At 33.4% G+C, this 20,821-nt stretch overlaps 1 protein-coding gene across 1 annotated transcript; it reads left to right on the forward strand.

The window, feature by feature from the left end:
* Nucleotides 1–15,110: 15,110 nt before the first annotated feature.
* On the forward strand, nt 15,111–16,164 carry LOC126750201 (uncharacterized). Its single transcript, XM_050459740.1, has 2 exons — nt 15,111–15,497; nt 15,565–16,164. Exons 1-2 carry the CDS (start codon nt 15,131–15,133, stop codon nt 15,786–15,788), a joined length of 591 nt encoding a protein of 196 aa, XP_050315697.1. The 5' UTR covers nt 15,111–15,130; the 3' UTR covers nt 15,789–16,164.
* The last annotated feature ends 4,657 nt before the right edge of the window (nt 16,165–20,821 follow it).

Below are 20,821 nucleotides of genomic sequence, written 5' to 3' on the forward strand. Positions count from 1 at the left end.
GCTTAATATTATGTTATAATTGAACCTCAAAAAATTTTGTGTGTATTTTGGTTTTTATTCTAGGTGTAACAAGTAAGTATGGCAAAGTTGATATTGAATTACCTTGTGATTATTTTTTACCTAGTAGAACTATTTAATAGTCGTAAATAATTCTTGAAAAACGAATTTCGGTTTTACTGTTAACATTTCGCAGTTTTGGGGGTTACTTTTCACCGGAGCAAAGCCACCTTAAACTACAAGTCTGGGGTTACTTTGCTCCGGCTAAAGTATTTCAAATAAATAATGAAGAAAGCTTCTGTTTGTTTCTTATCAAAAAAAAACTAAAGGTCGGCGTCATGAATTTTTTTTTGTTTCAGCATGCCTAGGAAATATCAAATATAGTTTGATTACTTTAGTAAAAGAAGCGTGTCAAAATCCTTAGGAATGGCGGAATGCACGGTAAGAAAATGGCTAAAAAGGAAAACTGTAGCTTCAAAACTGGGAAAACATTATCGCATTAACACTTCCTCCTCATAGTAACCACCGTATGCAGCCACTTGACCCATGTTTTTTTAGGCCGTTAAAAAAGTTTTATTCCAACGAGTGTGAAAAATTGTTGACGAACCATCCAGGGCGGGTAATTACGGTCTACCAAATTGCTTCAATATTTGCACCTGCATATTTTAAAGCTGCTACTTTAACGAATGCGATTGAAGGTTTTAAAGTGACAGGGATATGTCCCTTTAATGATGATATATTTACCGAAGCTGACTTCATGGCCACTTTAGTCACAGAACGAGAAAATTCTGCTACAGCTACAGTAGCTACGCAAGTAGAAGCGCCAAACATTCAGTTAGAAGTCGCTGATAACTCAACATCTAATCATCAAATCTCTGAATTAGTCTCTGAAAATGCTTCCAAAGTTCTTGACAGTCCAACTGTTGTTCTTGAGAGTTCCACTACTAAGAAAAATTCACCTCAGCCTACAGAGCTGGTTTCCAACACATCTGCAATCATTTCAACTTTGGAACAAACAGTTGCTGTAGCGCCAGAAGCCAAAACATTTGATTTATTGAACACTCCTGGAACATCATCAACTTATATTAAATTAACAACAATTTCTCCATTACCCAAATCAATTACGTTCAGGTAGCAAAAAGTCGGAAATTATCACCAGCTCCCAGTCATATAGTCAAACTAGATATGGGCGATAACCTACCACCACCACAAGAGCTTTCGGAAGAGAGTTTAAAAAGAAAATGCGCTGTGAACCTCAGACAGGCAAAGAAGACACCGAAAAATGGAAAAGCTGTTTTGAAGAAGCCAAAATCACCGCCTCATAAGAAAATGTGGAGCTGTCCAGAGTGCAACGAAACATTTAAAGAACCTGTTACAGAAGACTGGATTGAGTGCATATTGTGTGCTGAATAGTGGCATGAAAAATGCAGTGCCTACGAGGGTTCTGGATCTTATACATGTGACCTATGTTCATAAAATTGCGTGCGTACTCTTACAATAACTCTTAAAAAGCGGGTTTATAAGAGTGCGCAAAATCACTTTTTTTTTAGTTTAATTTTCTCTGTTGAAGTACTGATGTTTAGTTTGCAAATTATACCTTATTTTGTTGTTTAAGTAGTAACAGTCATAAATAAAAAAATATATATTTTCAACGCAATTCGTTTGGATTTTTTACCTGATTAAACCTTAAGTGCGCACTCTTGAAGCACTCTACCCTAATTGCCGAATTCATGTATTCGGCATAAATTTGCTTAATTCGTGAAATACGCAGTAGAGTTGCCGATTTCTTGTAATAGGCAAAACTGTCTCTCTTAATACGTGAAGTCGTACATACGGTCGGCACATACAGTGACCGCCTAAAGTTCCGCATAAATTCGGTCATTTTTTTAAATAGAATGCTATATTTTTTATTGCATTTATGAAATATAGGCGAAATTCCAAGCAAGTTTCGTATAACACGCTTTATTTCAAAACTCAACTGTTTTCGAAATATTTATATTTAAATAACAAGAAAACAAATAAGTGCGTTTTTTACAAATTAAAATAAGATCGAGGATAAAAATAATGTTATAAACACTGCCAATTGTTTCTATTTCCATGGTTGCACTTGTAAAGAATCTCCATTTTCGAATGTCACTGTCAGTTCGAAAATTAATAGTTTTTATCAGAATAAATTACGGCTAATTTAACGGAAACCCAACGAACTAAAATTTTGATGATGCTAAAAGAAGTAACTGAACTGTTTAATGCCAAATACCCAAACCATCCTATTTCTCAGTCAACAGTTAGTAGAATAGAGCACAAATTTATAACTTCAGGTCATGTTAGGGATTTGCCAAGATCAGGTCGTCCAAAAATTCTTGAAAAAACAAAATTAAACGTTCTGCTCTCCGTCGAAGAAAATCCAAACAATGCAACTTCACAAATTTCAATTAATAATAAATACCACCCTCATAAAATCAGACTAATAGACGAATTAAATGAGGACGATCCTGATCGAAGAAACCAATTTTAAGAGCAAATGATGAACATTTGCAATAATAACCGTCAGTTTGTGTTACGAGTTTTGTTTTCGGATCAAGCAACTTTTTGTTTAAACGGTGTTGTCGGTACTGGTCAGTGTCAAATCCACACTGGGCAACTGAGGCTCATATACAGTACCGCGTAAATCTATTAATGTTTGGGCTGGTATCGTAGAAAATAAAGTAATAGGGCCATACTTTTTCGAAGAAAACTTAACAGGACAACGCTATTTGAATTTTCTTCAAGAAGATCTTATCCCTGCTTTGGCTGCCCTATACCCCGACTAACAAGACCAGATAGTATTCCCAGGAAGATGGATAGGACGAAGAGGGCCAATAGAGTGGCCAGCCAGGTCACCAGACCTAAATATCTGCGACATTTTCTATGGGGGTACCTGAAAAGTAAAGTTTATATTGAGAAGCCAAACAACGTAGAAGATTTGAAAAATAGAATTAGATATGAAATTAGACGTATATCACCAGAAATAATTGATAGTGTTTTACATGAGTTTGTAAACCATCTTTTTTTTTTTTTTTTTTTGGGGTCGGTGGAGAAATTCTTTATGAACACTAGTTACGCGGCGCTGCCCCCAGTAGTGTGGGACTCAGTATCGAGTCTGTTTCGTCCTATACCCACTAAAACTCCACCGCTGGGTGGTGCCTTGTGGCTCCCTACACTGCGGTCTGCTAAGAAGCAGTCCTATTGTGTCCCATATGTTTATTCCCACAGGTTCAATTCTGTAGCTTCAAGGAAGTCCAGGATTGTGCCCAGTGGTAGATTTCTTATACCCTCTGGTGAGGATTTCTCTTCCCCCAGGAATGTTGCCCTGGTTTGATTAAATGCTTCACAGAAGCATAGTATGTGAAGAGTTGTTTCGTCCTCCTCATTGCATCCCCTACATATCGAGGTAACTGATTTCCCTAGCGTATGCAGGTGTTTCCTGTTGGGTGCATGGCCTGTAAATAGCCCTGCGACCCTTCGCAGTTGTTGTCTGGAGAGGCCCAGTATGTTCTCACCCTTCTTGAAGGGTGGGCTGCCTATAAGTTGTTTGGATTGTTCCATCTTTGGCAGCTGCTCCCAGTAGAATTTGTTCTGGTTTGTTAGCCAGTTGCCGATTTCCCACTTCCAGGTCTTATCGCTGACACAACATGTTGATTCAGGGCCTACCAGGCTGCTGCTGGCTCCGTGGGTTGCAAGTTGGATAGCCCTTCTTGCAGCCTTATTGTTGCCCATATTCTCTGTTAGGATTATCTCTGGCCTATTTTGCGCTTCGGCGAGGTTCCTGAGATCCTCCCAGCAGCTTTGCACAGTCCTTGACTTAGTCTCGAACTGTTGTAGTGCAAGTGTTGTAGCCTGGTCTCCTGTGAAAATTGCGAAGATTTTGCCTCTTGGCAGCCCTTCTCTCATCAGTTGGACACAGGTTTGTATTCCTATTATGCTTGCCTGTAAATTTGTTGTTTCCAGGCCCAGATTTAGCATAAGTTGTCTGCCCTGTTGTTCGTCCTCCACCATGCCCACAGCTACCCCGATCTTGGATCGTTTGGTTGCCGTGTGCCATACTGAGTAACCTCTTTGCCTGAGCCTGTCCGCTTCTGCGTCCAGTGGTCCCCTTTTCTCTTTGATGACAAAAGGTTTGTCTAGGTATGTGACCTTGGTTCTGTCTGTTCTTAGGGCCAGACGCCCAAGGTCCTGTATCTTGTCAAATAAGGCATTGTGCCCATCTTTCGATAGGATTGTTGCGCCATTTGACAGCAGTCTTTTCGCCCCCGTTATAGCTTCAGCCCGTACCACTAAGTGTAGCGGGCTTAGTCCTATCAGGTTCTCTAGGGCAGCAGTCGGCGTTGTTGACATCGCTCCTGTTATGCCCAGACATGCTATTCGTTGTGTTTTGTTCAGTATCTGTATTAAAGTCCTCGTTTCTGCCGCATGCCACCATATAGGTGCTGCGTATGTAATGATGGGTCTAACCATTGTCGTGTACATCCAATGTACCATTTTTGGTGACAGTCCCCATGATCTACCGAACATTCTCTTGCAGTACATAAGAGTTTTCGTGGCTTTATTTGTGGCCTGGATTACATGTTTCTTGAAGCTGAGTTTTTTATCCAGGGTTATACCTAGATATTTGACCTCGTCTTCAAGTCGCAGATTTTCTCCATAAAATTTTATGTTTCTAATGGGCTCTAGTTTCCTTCTTTTGGTAAAGGAAACCAGAGTAGTTTTTGTGGGATTTACCCTCAGTTGTTCTTCCTCACACCAGTGCTCGACAGTAGTCAGGGCTCTTTGCATTTTTTCGAATACATGAGCCTGACTACCCCCTCGTGTAAGGATGACTATATCGTCAGCATATCCTATAGCGAGGATAAGCTGCCTCTCCAGTCGTGTCAGCAAGCTGTCCGATACAAGGTTCCACAGCAGCGGTGACAGTACGCCCCCTTGCGGTGTTCCCCTGCACACTTTGGCCTTAACCGTTGTGCTGTTGAGATTTGCTGCTACTTTCCTATGATTTAGCATTTGGGTTATCCAGCCGCCAATCATGGGATGTATTCCTCGTGCTGCTATCGCACGGTTGATTGAGTCATATGATGTATTGTCGAATGCTCCCTCAATGTCTAAGAAAGCTCCTAGGGCGATCTCTTTGTTGTTCAGAGATTGTTCGACCCTCTGGGTTATCTCGTGAATCGCTGATTCGCAAGATTTACCTGTTTGGTAAGCATACTGGTGTCGATGTAGAGGGTTGACCCGTAATACATTGTCCCTGATATGCCTTTCTATGAGCTTTACCTCTGTTTTTAGGAAGAATGATGTAAGGCAGATTGGTCGGAAGGATTTAGGTTTCGCATAGGAGTCGCGTCCCGTCTTTGGTAGAAATACTACCTTCGCTTCCCTCCAACTCTCTGGTATATGCGCCGTGGCTAGACTTGCCCGCATTATTTTACATAGTGCAGGCAGCAGCAGTTCGCTACTCCGCTGTAACATGACTGGCATTATGCCATCCATTCCGGGAGATTTAAATGGTTTGAAGGAATTTATCGCCCATTTAACCTTCTCGTAGGTTACTACCTTTTTTGCTAGTTCCCAGTGTTCCCTTTTGCCCCCGTTCGGAATGATAGGAGTTGGGTCCTGGGTATGTTCTGGTTGGTGGAGAATTTTCGATCCCGGAAAGTGCGTGTTTGTAAACCATCTTGCTTTCTGCCAAGAAGTAAATGGGGATCAGTTTGAATACTAGATACATTAATAAGAGTTTTCATAGTTTATAAAATTTTATCCTCCATCAGTTAGTCCTCTGCCACACTTGGATCTGGGAAGAGTAACTCTTTCGATGGCTGACTGAGGGTGGTGTGCTCGAAACGTCGTGAGGGTTGTTCTGGTCTTCCTCTCAATCTTCTCTATATCAGTCTTTGTCCACCTAATAGGCAGTTTTCGAAGATGCATATGTTTTGACTCTTACCATAGACGTAAACGTTATCTTAGATGCTGTTTGACAGCTCTAAGAGTGTTTTCGAAGTAAGTGATACGTTTACCGCCAACCTAACGATAACAAAAAGCTTTATTTCCAAGAAATTCGTTTTTATTAATTATTACTGTTTTCTTGGTGATTATCATTCCTGTCCATTAGAAGTATTTGGTCATCTTCATCATTAAATCTGACCCTACCTTGAATTTTGTCAAGACACTGGAATTTAAATTTGGGTTAGTCATGATCATTGTTATGCAAAATTAAAGCAAAAACAAATTTCTTTTTACTGTTTCAGACAAAAACTTAAATTACCAATTATTATTATTTGACAATAATGTAAACAGCATTAATGCACATGCGTTTCGCTAGGTTTATGGCTATGCCTATCGTCCGTAAGGTAGCGGAGGGTGCCGATAGGAATATACGATAAATAACACTTCAAATGTCATACATGTCAATAAGTGGTTACCGGTGATACTTTTTAATGGTTTCGAAAACTGTCTAATGACTCCAAAAGAATACGTTAAGATAGGGATAGCGTAGTTATTAACCGCTTTAATCATGTTCTGACCATTCAGTTAAGTTTTAAAAATTTGCTTAAGACGATTGATAAATTCCTTTTGGAGGTTCTGCTTCATTTTCTTGTACTCTGTATGGGCTGACTGATGTACGCCCAGGTACTTATAAGTTTCCCCTTCTTCCATAGCCCGAATGGGACTACCATCTTGTAATTTAAAGTTGTTGGTGTTGTGTTTACCTTTGATAACTGTTTGAGTTTTGCATTTATCGGTACCAAAGCTCATTTTAATGTCGTGAGAAAATATTTCAATTGTTCGCAGCAATGAGTTGACATGCGTTGATGTCCCAGCATAGACTTTGATATCATCCGTGTAATATTATATAGGTTTGTTTTTATTATATAGTTTTTTTTTAATTATTATTATTATTATTATTGTTATTATTATAAAAAAAAGTGTAATTGTAAATTAGACTTTTTTCCTAACAAAAATTGATATTTAACTCTGTGGAATTGTTTGAAATTTGGATCGCTTCCAAGTTAAAACCAAATTTTTCTTTACATTAGCGACCCTCGTCCAATCGTTTATTTAAAATTAAATATTTGTCCAAGAAAAGACAGTCCCGGACCGACTTCTCATCGTTTTTCCATCTTGATGGCGCCGCCAACAAAGGCCCTAATTCCTTTGATCGATAGTCCCGAGAAGGGCTCCTGGAAATCCACTCGAATGTTGCACGTATTTGCCGAATGCTGAAATTTAATCTGCCGCCATTGACTGACTGTACACGGACCGAGGAGCGAGGAAAAAATGAAGTTGTTTTCCATTATGGGGAGATTTTAAATTGGGAAAAACTATGGAAATGACATCGTGTTTATTCTTCTCGCTTTCGGGCACTTTCTGTGCCTGCCGTAACTTAATGTCGCGGAAAAATACTCATTAGTTACGACCTCCTCGTTATTTTTAATTTCGATCCGGGGAGAGAAATATTTCCCAGTTAAGTGCTAAGGGACTCTCTCCTTGTCATATTATTTATTACTTTCAGCCCTTACAGGCTGTTACAATTATGTTTTTAGTCTGTTTTATTCCAGGGGATAATTTATATGTTCAACTAGGTCATTGTTTAATATATTAAATGTGTCTCAAGATAGAAAATTGGTAGGAACTGCGTTATTTTATTGCATTTTCAGATTCTACGTGAAATTGTAATAACTTTGATGGTTCATATGGGATAGTTTACTTTAAACAAACTGCTTTTGAACCAGCAAAAGATAGAGAAAATTATAGTCACTCTGAAAGGTCTGGAAGCTATGAATAATTGCGTTCATGAGACCAAAGAAAATAATAGTAAACTATAGAAAATTCATCCCGTGTAAATTTTTTGACCACCATCCATCGGTGAAATTACGCGTTGAAATCTGGCCGATCGCTTGGCTGTGTTGCAAAATTTAATTCGGCGGCTGCGACTCGGCTGAGCAACACAATATTATTTTTGTTATTCGCTCTTGTGATGGACGTAATTCTGTTATTTTTTTTAAATTTTGTCATTGGGTCTGTAATACATAATGTCGGGCAATGTATGCCAATATTATGACTGTAGGCGAACTAGAAGAGAGAATCCTACCTTAAAGATGTTTAAATTTCCTTATAAATATTCAAGTATTTGCGAAAGTTATAGATTTTAGAGATATAAGATTTTAAATTGCAGTATGTCCTAGACTTCTATAAATATACTCAACCTTAACAGTGCCTTAGTAAGTAAGTACAGGGTGTTCCATTTAAGAGGAAAAACGGCATATTTTTTGACTTTCCCGGTATATTTAAAAAAAATTGAAGATAGCCAATCGACGTATTTTAACTCGAAGAATTTCAAAATCGTAATAAGAAAACAATTCCATAAAAAACAAAAAAGACTGACGACATTTTTTTTTGAAAACACTTCATATATTAAAGCAATTATCTGGTTACAAAATTAATTTTTTTTACATTTTTTTTCTTAATACATATTTATAATATTGCCTATTTCATAAACTTAATAAACACACAAGTCCAATATATGAATAAACTTCTAAGCAATGCTTATATTAGCATTGGTACCGAAGTTACATTTAAAAGAAATATGTTATTGTAACAATGTGGCCATAGAATTACATATTAGTAACTTTGTTAATAGTGTAAGGATTGCTTAACCATTCTAATAAATTTATAATAAGAAACTTCTTGTTTTATTTCATAAGACAGATCATTATAGGTTTGTGTCGCTGCGTTGATTGGGTTTCTAAGGGCAATGTTTGTTCTAGCACTACTTAGTCGAATATTGTTGTTTCTTAGATTATGTGCATGTATTTCACTAGAATAAACAATAGTGTAATTTGATTTTTGTAGCTTATTAATTATTTTAAATATTAATTTTGCTTGTTCTATTTTAAGTATGTGACTAATTGAGTGGATTTTCAATATTTCAAATATGTCCCCCGCATGCATAAAATAATCAAGATTAAATAAAATCTTGAGTACTTTACTCTGCAAAATTTCAACTCTTTGAAAATTGTACTTACAACAGGTTCCCCACACTGGAATTAGGTACCGCAAGTTTGAAAGAAAGTAAGCATTATATATTTTATATTTAGCTGCGTTACTTAAGAAGTGCTTACATTTATAAAATGCTCCTGTAAAGGGAATTATCTTACTTTTTAAGTAGTCAATATGAGCGTTCCAATTAAGATTCGCATCCAGTGTAAGTCCCAAATATTTTATATTATTTACATTTTCTAAAGTCGCACCATTTAGACATATTCTAACTTGATTTATTGTCTTATTTTTCTGTTTAAATAGGATATATTTGGTTTTGTCCAAATTTATTTTAAGATTATTTTGTAGTAACCATTGACTATATTTAGTTAGATCATCATTTACCCTATTAACCAATCTATCACAATCATTATCCGAATACAATAATACAGTATCGTCAGCAAATGTATAATATTGGGCGTCTAACCCTGCTACCCGTAAACTCAGAACATACAGTGAGTACAGTAATGGTCCCAACACTGACCCCTGAGGGACACCACAGTTAAATGTTAAGATATTACTTTCTTTATTATTTACATGTACATATTGTCTTCTATTAAGTAAGTATGACCCAATCAAGGACAGTGCAGATCCCCGAAAACCCATTTCTTCCAGCTTGTTTAATAATATGTCATGATTAACTACGTCAAATGCCTTTCTTAAATCGACAAAAACTGCTATGACAATTTTGCCTTGATCTAAATTAGCTGACACATAGTTAAGGAGATCTATAGTAGCACTTAAAGTGCTGCTGTTTTTAAGAAACCCATATTGGTATAAATCGTATGAGATATATTTTTCTATAAATGACATCATCCGCCTCTTAATCACTGTTTCGATAATTTTTGAAAAGACACTTGTTATAGATATAGGCCTGTAGTTATTTAATTGGGCTTTAGGACCAGATTTATGAATTGGACATACTTTAGATATTTTGAGGTCAGGAGGAAATTCGCCTATGTTGAATGCATTATTTATAAGTATGACTAGTATATTTAATATGTACTCTTTTATATTAGTTAGATTAAGTATTGTAATTTTATCATGGCCCGGAGCCGCATTTCGTTTTAGGCTTAATATTATGTTGCTTATTTCATTACTGTCTGTCGGCTCAAAAAATATGCTATTATCACATTTAATCTTCTTAAAATCTTGTTTTAATATATTTTTTGTATCAGTCCGCATGTCCTCGATTATGGTCGCACCTACCTCCGTAAAATATTTCTTCAAACTGTCTGCAATTTTTTTATTATCATTTTCTAATAGACCATTAATTTTGATTTGGTTTATATTGCTTTTAGTAGAATTATTATTTAAAAACAGATTTATTGTATCCCACTGTTTTCTTGTATTTTGTGCTGCTTGGGCCCATTTGTTTTTAAAGTACGCATTTTTTAATGATTTTATTTTATTATTTAGTGAATTTTTTAACCTTGTAAAATTTAATTTGAAGTTATTATTTTCTGGAGCTTTTTTATATTTCTTATACGCCAATTCTTTTTCTTTAATTAAAATTAATAAGTCTGGTGTTATCCAATCATTGTTTTGTCGACATTTAATTTTTTTATTAATTGTTGATTTTATTTTACAATTGCTAATTACGTTAATTAAATTTTGAAATGAATCTATATTTTCTTCTATTAGCTTATCTTGGAGTTTTTGTTTAAATTTTTGTATATTTAGTACGGGACGTTGAACAAATATTCCAGGCTTGAATTTCCTTATATTTGCGCTTATTTCTAAACAAATTTTTCTATGATCAGATAAAGAAGTATCTTCTACACTAATATCACATTCATTTTTTTTGTTAGTAGTACAAATCACATGATCTATTATTGTTCTACTTTGTGAGACTCGAGTGGCGCTGGCAGGACCAATCTCATTGACAAAACAAAAATTATTTAATGCAACCATATTTTTATAGTCTTTAGTAATTATAGAGTCTTGATCTAAAAGATTAATATTAAAGTCACCTAAAATAATATGATTAGACCTATATTTACTTATCACAGATTCCAGGTTATCTAGGAACTCATTTGGTGAATACCATGGAGGTCTATAGATTGCACTCAGTTTAAGTTTATCTAGTTCTATACACACCCAGTTATAGGGTTCTGTTTGATCACTGCAGTTTATTTTGTTAAAATGCACTGTATTCTTAATGTAAATGCTCGCGCCCCCGCCCCTAGAGTCCCTGCAGGAATGAACTGCCTGATATCCATCATGCCTTCTGTATTGGTAGTAAATACAGTAGTTCAGTCCAAAAGATGTTTATTTTGTCCAAAAAACATTTTATTAAATATAAAGTGCAAGATTGTTTGAGTCTCAAAATAAAGAACAAAATTATTGCTCAAAAAGAGATTTCTACTAGGCTAGGAAGTAAGGACGATTCTTGTTACTCACACAAACTTTTTTTAGTGCATCATTTGGTTATCACTAATATATTTAAATTTTGCAAATGGGACGAGCCTTTAAAAAAAGAACAAAAACAAAAACTAAAAAATTTAAAAAATAAGTACTTTTTCGTATTATTTGTTATTATCAAGCTTTCTTCATTATACAAGGTGTCCCACGAACTGACGCGATCGATATATCGAAAACAATTTTTTCAGTTGGTAACATGATAAGGCTAATGGAGACATATGACTAAAATATGTTCATGATGATGGCATTTCCGGTTATACCATAAGTTTTTGCTAACTTCCTTATTTTAAAAGGCACGCTCTACACTTCATTTAGTTTTTTAATTCTACGTTAAATCTGATCTACGAAAAACATGTTTTTTACTATTGAAGGATATTGCCAAACTTTGTGTTCTCAAGACGCATGCCATTTAGCCAAAATATTTAAAAAATATTCGTATTTGATTAAGAATGTTATTGCGCCTGTTAAAAATTTGACTCCAATTTATTTCAACACCCTGTACCAAATTTGGTACATTTATGTTTTAAGTGGTCCTGAACAATAATCCAGTACCATTTTTCAAAAATAAATATCGCTAATACTACTTCTCGATTTTTCGCACTTCAAACTTGAATAGAGTAGGCCATGACCTGCTTTCTCTAAATGTCGAACTCGCCATTTTTGACCATCTATCCAACAAAAAAAAGTTTTTGAAAATTGGTCAAGAAACAAAAATTTTAGAGGGGTGGCTAACCTTTAAGTGGGACACACTGTATAGACATAATTTAATATAAGCTAATGAGCATTAACTTCCTGTATAACCGGAAGTGCCACCAGCATAAAAATATTTAAGTCGTTTGCCTCCCCATCCCTATCAACCCTATCAAATTGCCAGATTTTATAATTTCTTGTTTTCGAAAACAATTCTTTTGTAAATGGTTTTCGACTACGTTCATCCAGGGACACGCTATATTAAAAATGTGCATATTTTATTTGCAATTTTTTTGTCAACCGCCCATTTTTTTAACTAGTTTGTGGATTTTTTAGGGAGAAATTTAAGAAAACAATACCCATTAATTGCATCAAAATTTATGTTTTTTTTAATCTGAGACACCCTGTATTCTCCTATTTATGAAAAATCCTACAATTTGAGTTTAAACACTTAACTGTATCAATTATATAGCTGTAAATTAAAATAATTCGTATTTCTATTGTATTAGATTATATATACAGGGTGTACAGGTGTATTAGATTATATAGATTATATGTATGTGATGTACAAATAAGTATAAGTATTAGAATTATTTTCTTTTTTTTCGTCTAAAAGTGTTAATTATTCGCTTTATTGATTTTCAAGAGGCTATAAAATGAAAACTGTACGAAAAATTAAAAAAAACCGGCTTCCAGTTTTCCGTGTTTTATTTTCAAGACTTTTAACACTTGCACAGATTTTGTCCCTGTTAAATTGTTGGCACCGGTCAAATAAGAAAAATGTCAACGTCATTTTATTTAAATTAATTGAACGACTACATACTGGAAGGATAAAACACTAAAATGAAAATCGGTTCTCTGTAAATCCAATAATTTAGGAGCTACAGTTGCTGAGAGTTCAATTCCTCATATCTAAAAAAGATTTCAACCAAAATATGAGATGCGACCCGTCAAATTTTTTAAAATTTCACATTCAACGTAAAAATGCATAAAACACTCAATATCTTGAATTTTTGGAAATGATTATGATTTGAATTTCTGAGATATTAACACCCAAACATTTGTTGTTTTTTTGACTTTAAGAGGTTATAAAATAAGAACTGAAAAATATAAAAAATCTGTTTTCACTTATCGAACATTTACATATATTTTAATTTTATCAGAGAAGTGTTGACGTACCTTGAAAATTATTTTAATAGATAGATATTTAAAAGAGAATCATGAGTATGAAAACCGATTTTCCCTATATCAAATATTCTCGATTTTGTAGCTTGTAAAAGCCAAAATAAGACAAATTTCAATTCTTTGTATATTGAAACCAAACTGTGGCATGTGACTCATTAAATTTCTTGCAATTTCATCTAGAATTTTTAAAATAGCGAAGCTCATGTCTACCTTGGATTCTACTTAAAATTTTAAGAAAGGTGATGGATCACATGCTAAACTTTGGTTGAGTAATTTCTGAGATATAAACAGTCGAAGATTGTTTTTTTTATTGTTCAAACAGCAATAAAATGAGAACTATTTAATATAAAAAAGCGGTTTTTATATTTGATTAACTTACTAAAATCTCAACAAGGTGTCAGCGGTACGTAAAGAACTTTTAACAGCTTGAAAACTTAGATCGATATTTAAAAGAGACTTACTATTGTGAAAACCGTTTTGCCCTATATCAAATAGTCTCGATTCTGTAGCTTGTATGAGTAAAAATAACGAAATTTTGAATTTCTTAAATCTCGAAAACCGGTGAAGTACACTTTGACATGTGACAAACCACCTTTGGTGAAATAATTTGAAATATAAACAGTTAAATATTAGTTGATTTTCAAGAGGCTGTCAAATGAACACTATACGAAAAATTAAAAAAAAAACGGTTTTCACTTTTCCGTGTTTTATTTTGAAGACCTTTAACAGTTACATAGATTTTGTTAAATTGTTGGCACCTGTTAAATAACACAAATATCGTCATCATTTCATTCAAATTAATTGAACGACTACATATTGGAAGGATAAAACGCTAAAATGAAAATCGGTTCTCTGTAAATCTAATAATTTAGGAGCTACAGTTGTTGAGAGTTCAATTCCTCATATCTCAAAAAGTTTTCAACCATAACATGACATGTGTCCCCTCACATTTCTTAAAGTTTCACGTTCAACCTAAAAATGCATAAAACACTCAATATCTTGAATTTTATGGAAATGATTGAGAAAAACTGTTTGAACTATTATTATACAGGGTGTTTGGCGGAGAGTTAGCCAAACTTGGTGGGCATATAGATAGGCTCAGATAGAAGATATTTTCTTAATAAACTTGTCTACTAAAAGTCTCGGGTTTTTTTTATATCATGTGTTATTTTCAGGATTTTCAAAAAATTATGCCTTTTGACATCTTTAAGTTTTTTCAGCATATTTTTCACGTTTTTTTACATTTGTATTTAGTCTGTAATGTATCCTGAATCTAAAAAAAATCAATATCAAGTATAAATAATACCGAAATAATTCGTTTTGAGCTCAAAAAGTTAATATTACCACAATTCATGACTTTAAAGGACAATAAAGAAAAAAAAATATTTTTTTAATTTTATGTATTTATTTTAAAATTACAAATTTTATTAAAACTGCGCTCCCCTGGCTCTAATACATGCCCTACGTCGCCGTCGCATTATCACTGTCGTAAGACGAAGTCGCATCTCTTTTCTGATAGTTTGAAAAGCGGCATCGATTCTTTGAATGGTCAAATGAGGAGATCGTGGAACATGCTATGGGATTGTTGTTGTGATAACAACAATATGTGCTACATATTGTTGTTGTCATTTGACATTTGTCATTTGTCATGGTGTAACTTTTTAGCATTCTTACGTACCCAAGTCGTTAATTTAGTATTGTTTCGTTTCGATAGTTTTTATATTGTTTTTGTGACTTTCCTTATTTTCGTATCATTATCGCCACAATGGCTGCATACACTACCGAAGAATACGCCGATATTGTCTTTGCTTATGGAAGAGCCAATGGTAATACGCGAGAAGCACAAAAAATTTATGAGGAGCAATACCCCAATAGGCGTGTGCCCCACCACAACAGTTTTGCTAACACTTTTCGTCGATTAAGGGAAACAGGCAATCTAAGTTTTCAAGAACCGAGGATCAATCGGAGGCAGTATGATGTTGCTGTAGATGAAAACGTAATTCGCGCATTCGATGAGGATCCCACCACTAGTACAAGGAAAGTAGCTACAGATCTAAACATTTCTACATGGAAAGCATGGTCAGTTGTCAAGGCAGAAGGAAGGCATCCTTTCCATTACACCCCAGTGCAAGGTAATTTCATACTACATCAACAACTTAATTCCGCAATTTTTAATGGCATCGTGGTACTCTATTCTAGGTCTTCTACAAGCCGACTATGAGCGACGGGTACAATTTTGCTTCTTTTTGCTTCACGCAGACGTTGAAAATGGACACTTTTTAAAAAGTATCTTATGGACAGATGAATCAACATTTACACGTGCGGGGATATTCAACCAACATAATTTACATTATCGGGAAAACAAAAACGTAAATCCGCATTTTGACCAGAGCCAAGTCTCTCCAAACAAGATTCAGTGTTAATGTTTGGGCAGGTGTGATTGGGATACACCTCGTCGGTCCACACTACTTGCCGAGAAACCTCAACTGGGACAATTACTTACATTTTTTACAAAATGATTTCCCACAATTATTGGCTGATATACCCATATTTAATGAAGACGTCTTCCAGACGAATCGTCTTCCAGAATGACGGGTGTCCTGCACACTATCGGATCGCCGTTAGAGAATTTCTGGACAATACTTTTCCCAATTCGTGGATCGGAAGAGCAGGTCCCATCGCATGGCCTCCACGGTCCCCTGATTTAACCCCTCTCGATTTTTACGTATGGGGACGTGCGAAAGAACTCGTGTACGAGGTGGAAATTGACAATCTAGACCACTTAATTCAAAGAATCAATGCCGGAAATCAATGAATCAGGAGAGCGCAGTTTCAACAAAATTTGTAATTTTGAAATAAATACATAAAATTTAAAAAATATTTTTTTTTTACTTTATTTTCCTTTAAAGTCATGAATTGTGGCAAGTTAGTTGGCTTTGTGTTACACATCGTATATCATTGAAAAGAGTATTAACTGGAGATGTTTTTAAAACTACCTGAACATCTTGATAGATTTTAGTTTTTTTTTTGCGTCAAGTTAAAGTTACCTTTCATAACCTTTTTTGCTACTTGTATTAACTTTTTGAGCTCAAAACGAATTATTTCGGTATTATTTGTACTTGATATTGATTTTTTTTAGATTCAGGATATATTACAGACTAATTAAAAATGTAAATAAAACGTGAAAAATATGCTGAAAAAATTTAAAGATGTCAAAAGGCATAATTTTTTAAAAATCCTGAAAATAACACAAAATCAATGATATAAAAAAACCCGAGACTTTTAGAACACAAGTTTATTAAGAAAATATCTTCTATCTGAGCCTATCTATATGCCCACCAAGTTTGGCTAACCCTCCTCCAAACACCCTGTATAAATATAAATAAATTTTTAATAACGAAAAAATAAGAGAAAGAATCTGATCGAACAGGACGGTCACGTGTTCGTATTTCCGATGATTTTCCCATTTTCCCCGTTTTCTTCGAGACGCGCCAGCTGCAAGCGAATGCAGAATTTCCCTTTTTATTTCCTTCCAGTTTTTCCCCATTTTAAAGGAAAATATGATATTTTGGATTCGTGAGGGGCAGTCAGCTAAAGGACGTCCTTAAAAAAACGTTTTAGTTTTTATATGTTATATGGACATATCGGGCTTCATATCATTTAAGGGTCAATTGATTTTTCCGATTTATGAGGCAGTCTCAGAAATAAATTTTAAAATAATTCAAAAATTGTATAACCAGTTTTTTTTAAGTAAATATTGTCATTAGTAACCTTGTTATGTTAAATGGGACGCTCTATATTTTAATTAATTATTAATAGGATTTTACACGTTGTACAGCTTAAAATATTTAAGATGTAACAAAATGGTTTGTGCTTGTCTATAGGAATTTTTTCAATATTTCTGGATTTCTTGGCATTGCAGAAAAAATTCAAAATTTCTATCGACTGTCAAAAAATAACAATTTTTTTTTCATGCATTTGAAAATTATTTTGCTAAATAAATTCTGCCAAATAGAACAGAAAAGTGAAAACCTCTTTTTTCTAAGTTAAATGAGGAGCAACTTTTCAAATAAAAATTTTTTTTGGTATTGACAAAAAACGATTTTTTTTTAAACCCTGCTATATATTTTTACAACGTGGAGTTGTTTTGATAGAAATTAACATAAAAACCCATTAAGTTATCTCAGTTAAATCAATATTTATTAGAAAATCTGGAAAAATCGAAAAAATGTTTGGACTCAATGCGTGTTGATTCGTAACATTGTATCTTTTTGCTTCAGAAGAATCGTGCATCAAATATGAACCAACATACTTTGAAAATTTTTTTTTGTGATTCCCTTTGTTTTTATCGTAAATCTGGAAAACGGCTAATTTTATGAAAAAAAGTATATTTCGTTAAATGATAGCTTGTGAGTTTTTCTATTAAAATGGTAAGAATAACTTTTCCCATCGGATCAACCGTTCATGAGATATAGGTCATCAAACGTGAAAAAAAATTTTTTTTCAAATCTCTATTCAATAATTTTTTTTGCATATATCTCAAAAACAATTGATTTTATGAAAAATTTTATATTGACGTAATTGATAACCTAGAAAATTTCCTAAAGAAATAATAAGAAGAATTTTTTCTTTAGTGAACGGTTCCTCTGACAAAAAAAGTTATTCCTAACATTTTTATTAAGAATCTTCTTGGCAACAAATAAGCTTTTAACATATTTCTTTTTAGGCCCCTTAGTTTTTGAGATATTTGCAATAAAAGCCGTGGGAATCGTAAAATAATTTTCGTGGAAAAAATATATTTTCAAATTTAACAGTTCATATCTGATGAACGGTTCCTCTGACAAAAAAAGTTATTCTTAACATTTTTATTAAGAATCTTCTTGGCAACAAGTAAGCTTATAATATATTTCTTCATAGGCCGCTTAGTTTTTGAGATATTTGCAATAGAAGCCGAGGGAATCGTAAAATAATTTTCGTAGAAAAAATATATTTTTCAACTTTGACAGTTCATATCTGATGAACGGTTCCTCTGACAAAAAAAGTTATTCTTACCATTTTCATTAAGAATCTTCTTGGCAATAAATAAGCTTTTAACATATTTCTTTTTAGGCCGCTTAGTTTTTGAGATATTTGAAATAAAAGCCGAGGGAATTGTAAAATAATTTTCGTGGAAAAATTATATTTTTCAACTTTGACGGTTCATATCTGATGAACGGTTGCTCTGTCGGAAAAAGTTATTCTTATCATTTTTATTAATTATCTTCTTGGCAACAAGTAAGCTATTAACATATTTTTTTATAGGCCGCTTAGTTTTTGAGATATAGCAATAAAAGCCGAGGGAATCGTAAAATAATTTTCGTGGAAAAAATATATTTTTCAACTTTGACGGTTTATATCTGATGAACGGTTGCTCTGACAAAAAAAGTTATTCTTAACTTTTTTATTAAGAATCTTCTTGGCAATAAGTAAGCTTATTACATATTTCTTCAAAAACTGCGTAGTTCTTAAGATATTTGCAATAATAGCCGAGGGAATCATGAAATAATTCCCAAATAAAAATTTTTTTTAACTTTAACGGTTCATATCTGATGAACGGTTGCTCTGACAAAAAAAGTTATTCTTAACATTTTTATTAAGAATTTTCTTAGCAACAAGTAAGTTTTTATTATATTTCTTTATAGGCCGCTTAGTTTTTGAGATATTTGCAATAGAAGCCGAGGGAATTGTAAAATACTTTTCGTGGAAAAATTATATTTTTCAACTTTGACGGTTCATATCTGATGAACAGTTGCTTTGACAGAAAAAGTTATTCTTAACATTTTTATTAAGAATCTTCTTGGCAACAAGTAAGCTTCTAACATATTTCTTTAAAACGTGCGTAGTTCTTAAGATATTTGCAATAATAGCCGAGCAAATCATGAAATAATTCTCAAAAAAAATTATAATTTCAAATTTGACGGTTCATATCTGATGAACAGTTACTCTGACAAAAAAAGTTATTCTCAACGTTTTTATTAAGAATCTTCTTGGCAACAAATAAGCTTATAACATATTTCATCTTAGGCCGCTTAGTTTTTGAGATGTTTGCAATAAAAGCCGAGGGAATTGTAAAATACTTTTCGTGGAAAAATTATATTTTTCAACTTTGACGGTTCATATCTGATGAACAGTTGCTTTGACAGAAAAAGTTATTTCCAACATTTTTATTAAGAATCTTCTTGGCAATAAGTAAGCTTATAACATATTTCTTCAAAAACTGCGTAGTTCTTAAGATATTTGCAATAATAGCCGAGGGATTGATGAAATATTTCCCAAAAAAAAACCATATTTTCAACTTTAACGGTTCATATCTGATGAACGGTTCTTCTGATAAAAAAAGTTATTCTTAACATTTTTATTAAGAATCTTCTTAGCAACAAGTAAGCTCATAACATATTTTTTTTTCAATATTTCTGGATTTCTTGGCATTGCAAAAAAAAAATCAAAATTTCTATCGACTGTCAAAAAATAACAATTTTTTTTTCATGCATTCGAAAATTATTTTTCTAAATAAGTTCTGCCAAATAGAACAGAAAAGTGAAAACCTCTTTTTTCTAAGTCAAATGAAGAGCAACTTTTCAAATATACTTTCAAAAAATACTTTTTTGGGTATTGACAAAAAATGATTTTTTTTTAAACCCTGCTATATATTTTTACAACGTGGAGTTGTTTTGATAGAAATTAACATAAAAATTCATTAAGTTATCTCAGTTAAATCAATATTTATTAGAAAATCTGGAAAAATCGAAAAAATATTTGGACTTAACAATGATTGATTGATTGATTCGTAACAATGTATCTTTTTGCTTCAGAAGAATCGTGCATCAAATATGAACCAACATACTTTGAAAAAAAAATTTTTTTGTGATTCCCTTTGTTTTTATCGTAAATATCTGGAAAACGGCTAATTTTATGAAAAAAAGTATATATCGTTAAATGATAGCTTGTGAGTTTTTCTATTAAAATGGTAAGAATAACTTTTCCCATCGGATCAACCGTTCATGAGATATAGGTCATCAAACTTGAAAAAATTTTTTTTTTCAAATCTCTATTCTATAATTTTTTTTGCATATATCTCAAAAACAATTGATTTTATGAAAAATTTTATATTGACGTAATTGATAACCTAGAAAATTTCCTAAAGAAATAATAAGAAGAATTTTTTCTTTAGTGCAATGGTGCATAAAATATGCAGCATCAAACTTAAATACAGTGACAAAAAGTATTTTTTGCTAAATGGTAGCCTGAAAATTTTCGTATAATTAGTTCTGAATAACTTTTCTCATCAGACCCAACAAACTTGAAAAATAAATATTTTTTTTAAATCTCATCATTTTTTTTGTAATATTTTTTTCATCAGAGCAACCGTTCATGAGATATAGGCCATCCAACCTATAAAATACAAAATAATCACAAG

This window comes from Anthonomus grandis, chromosome 2 (assembly GCF_022605725.1).
Source record: "Anthonomus grandis grandis chromosome 2, icAntGran1.3, whole genome shotgun sequence".
In the NCBI taxonomy this organism is placed as follows: Eukaryota; Metazoa; Arthropoda; class Insecta; order Coleoptera; family Curculionidae; genus Anthonomus; species Anthonomus grandis.

Coding starts and splice junctions, on each gene's coding strand:
- LOC126750201 (XM_050459740.1), top strand. CDS start 15,131: ATGGCTGCATACACTACCGAAGAATACGCCGATATTGTCTTTGCTTAT. Junction 15,498..15,564: donor CCATTACACCCCAGTGCAAG/GTAATTTCATAC, acceptor ACTCTATTCTAG/GTCTTCTACAAGCCGACTAT.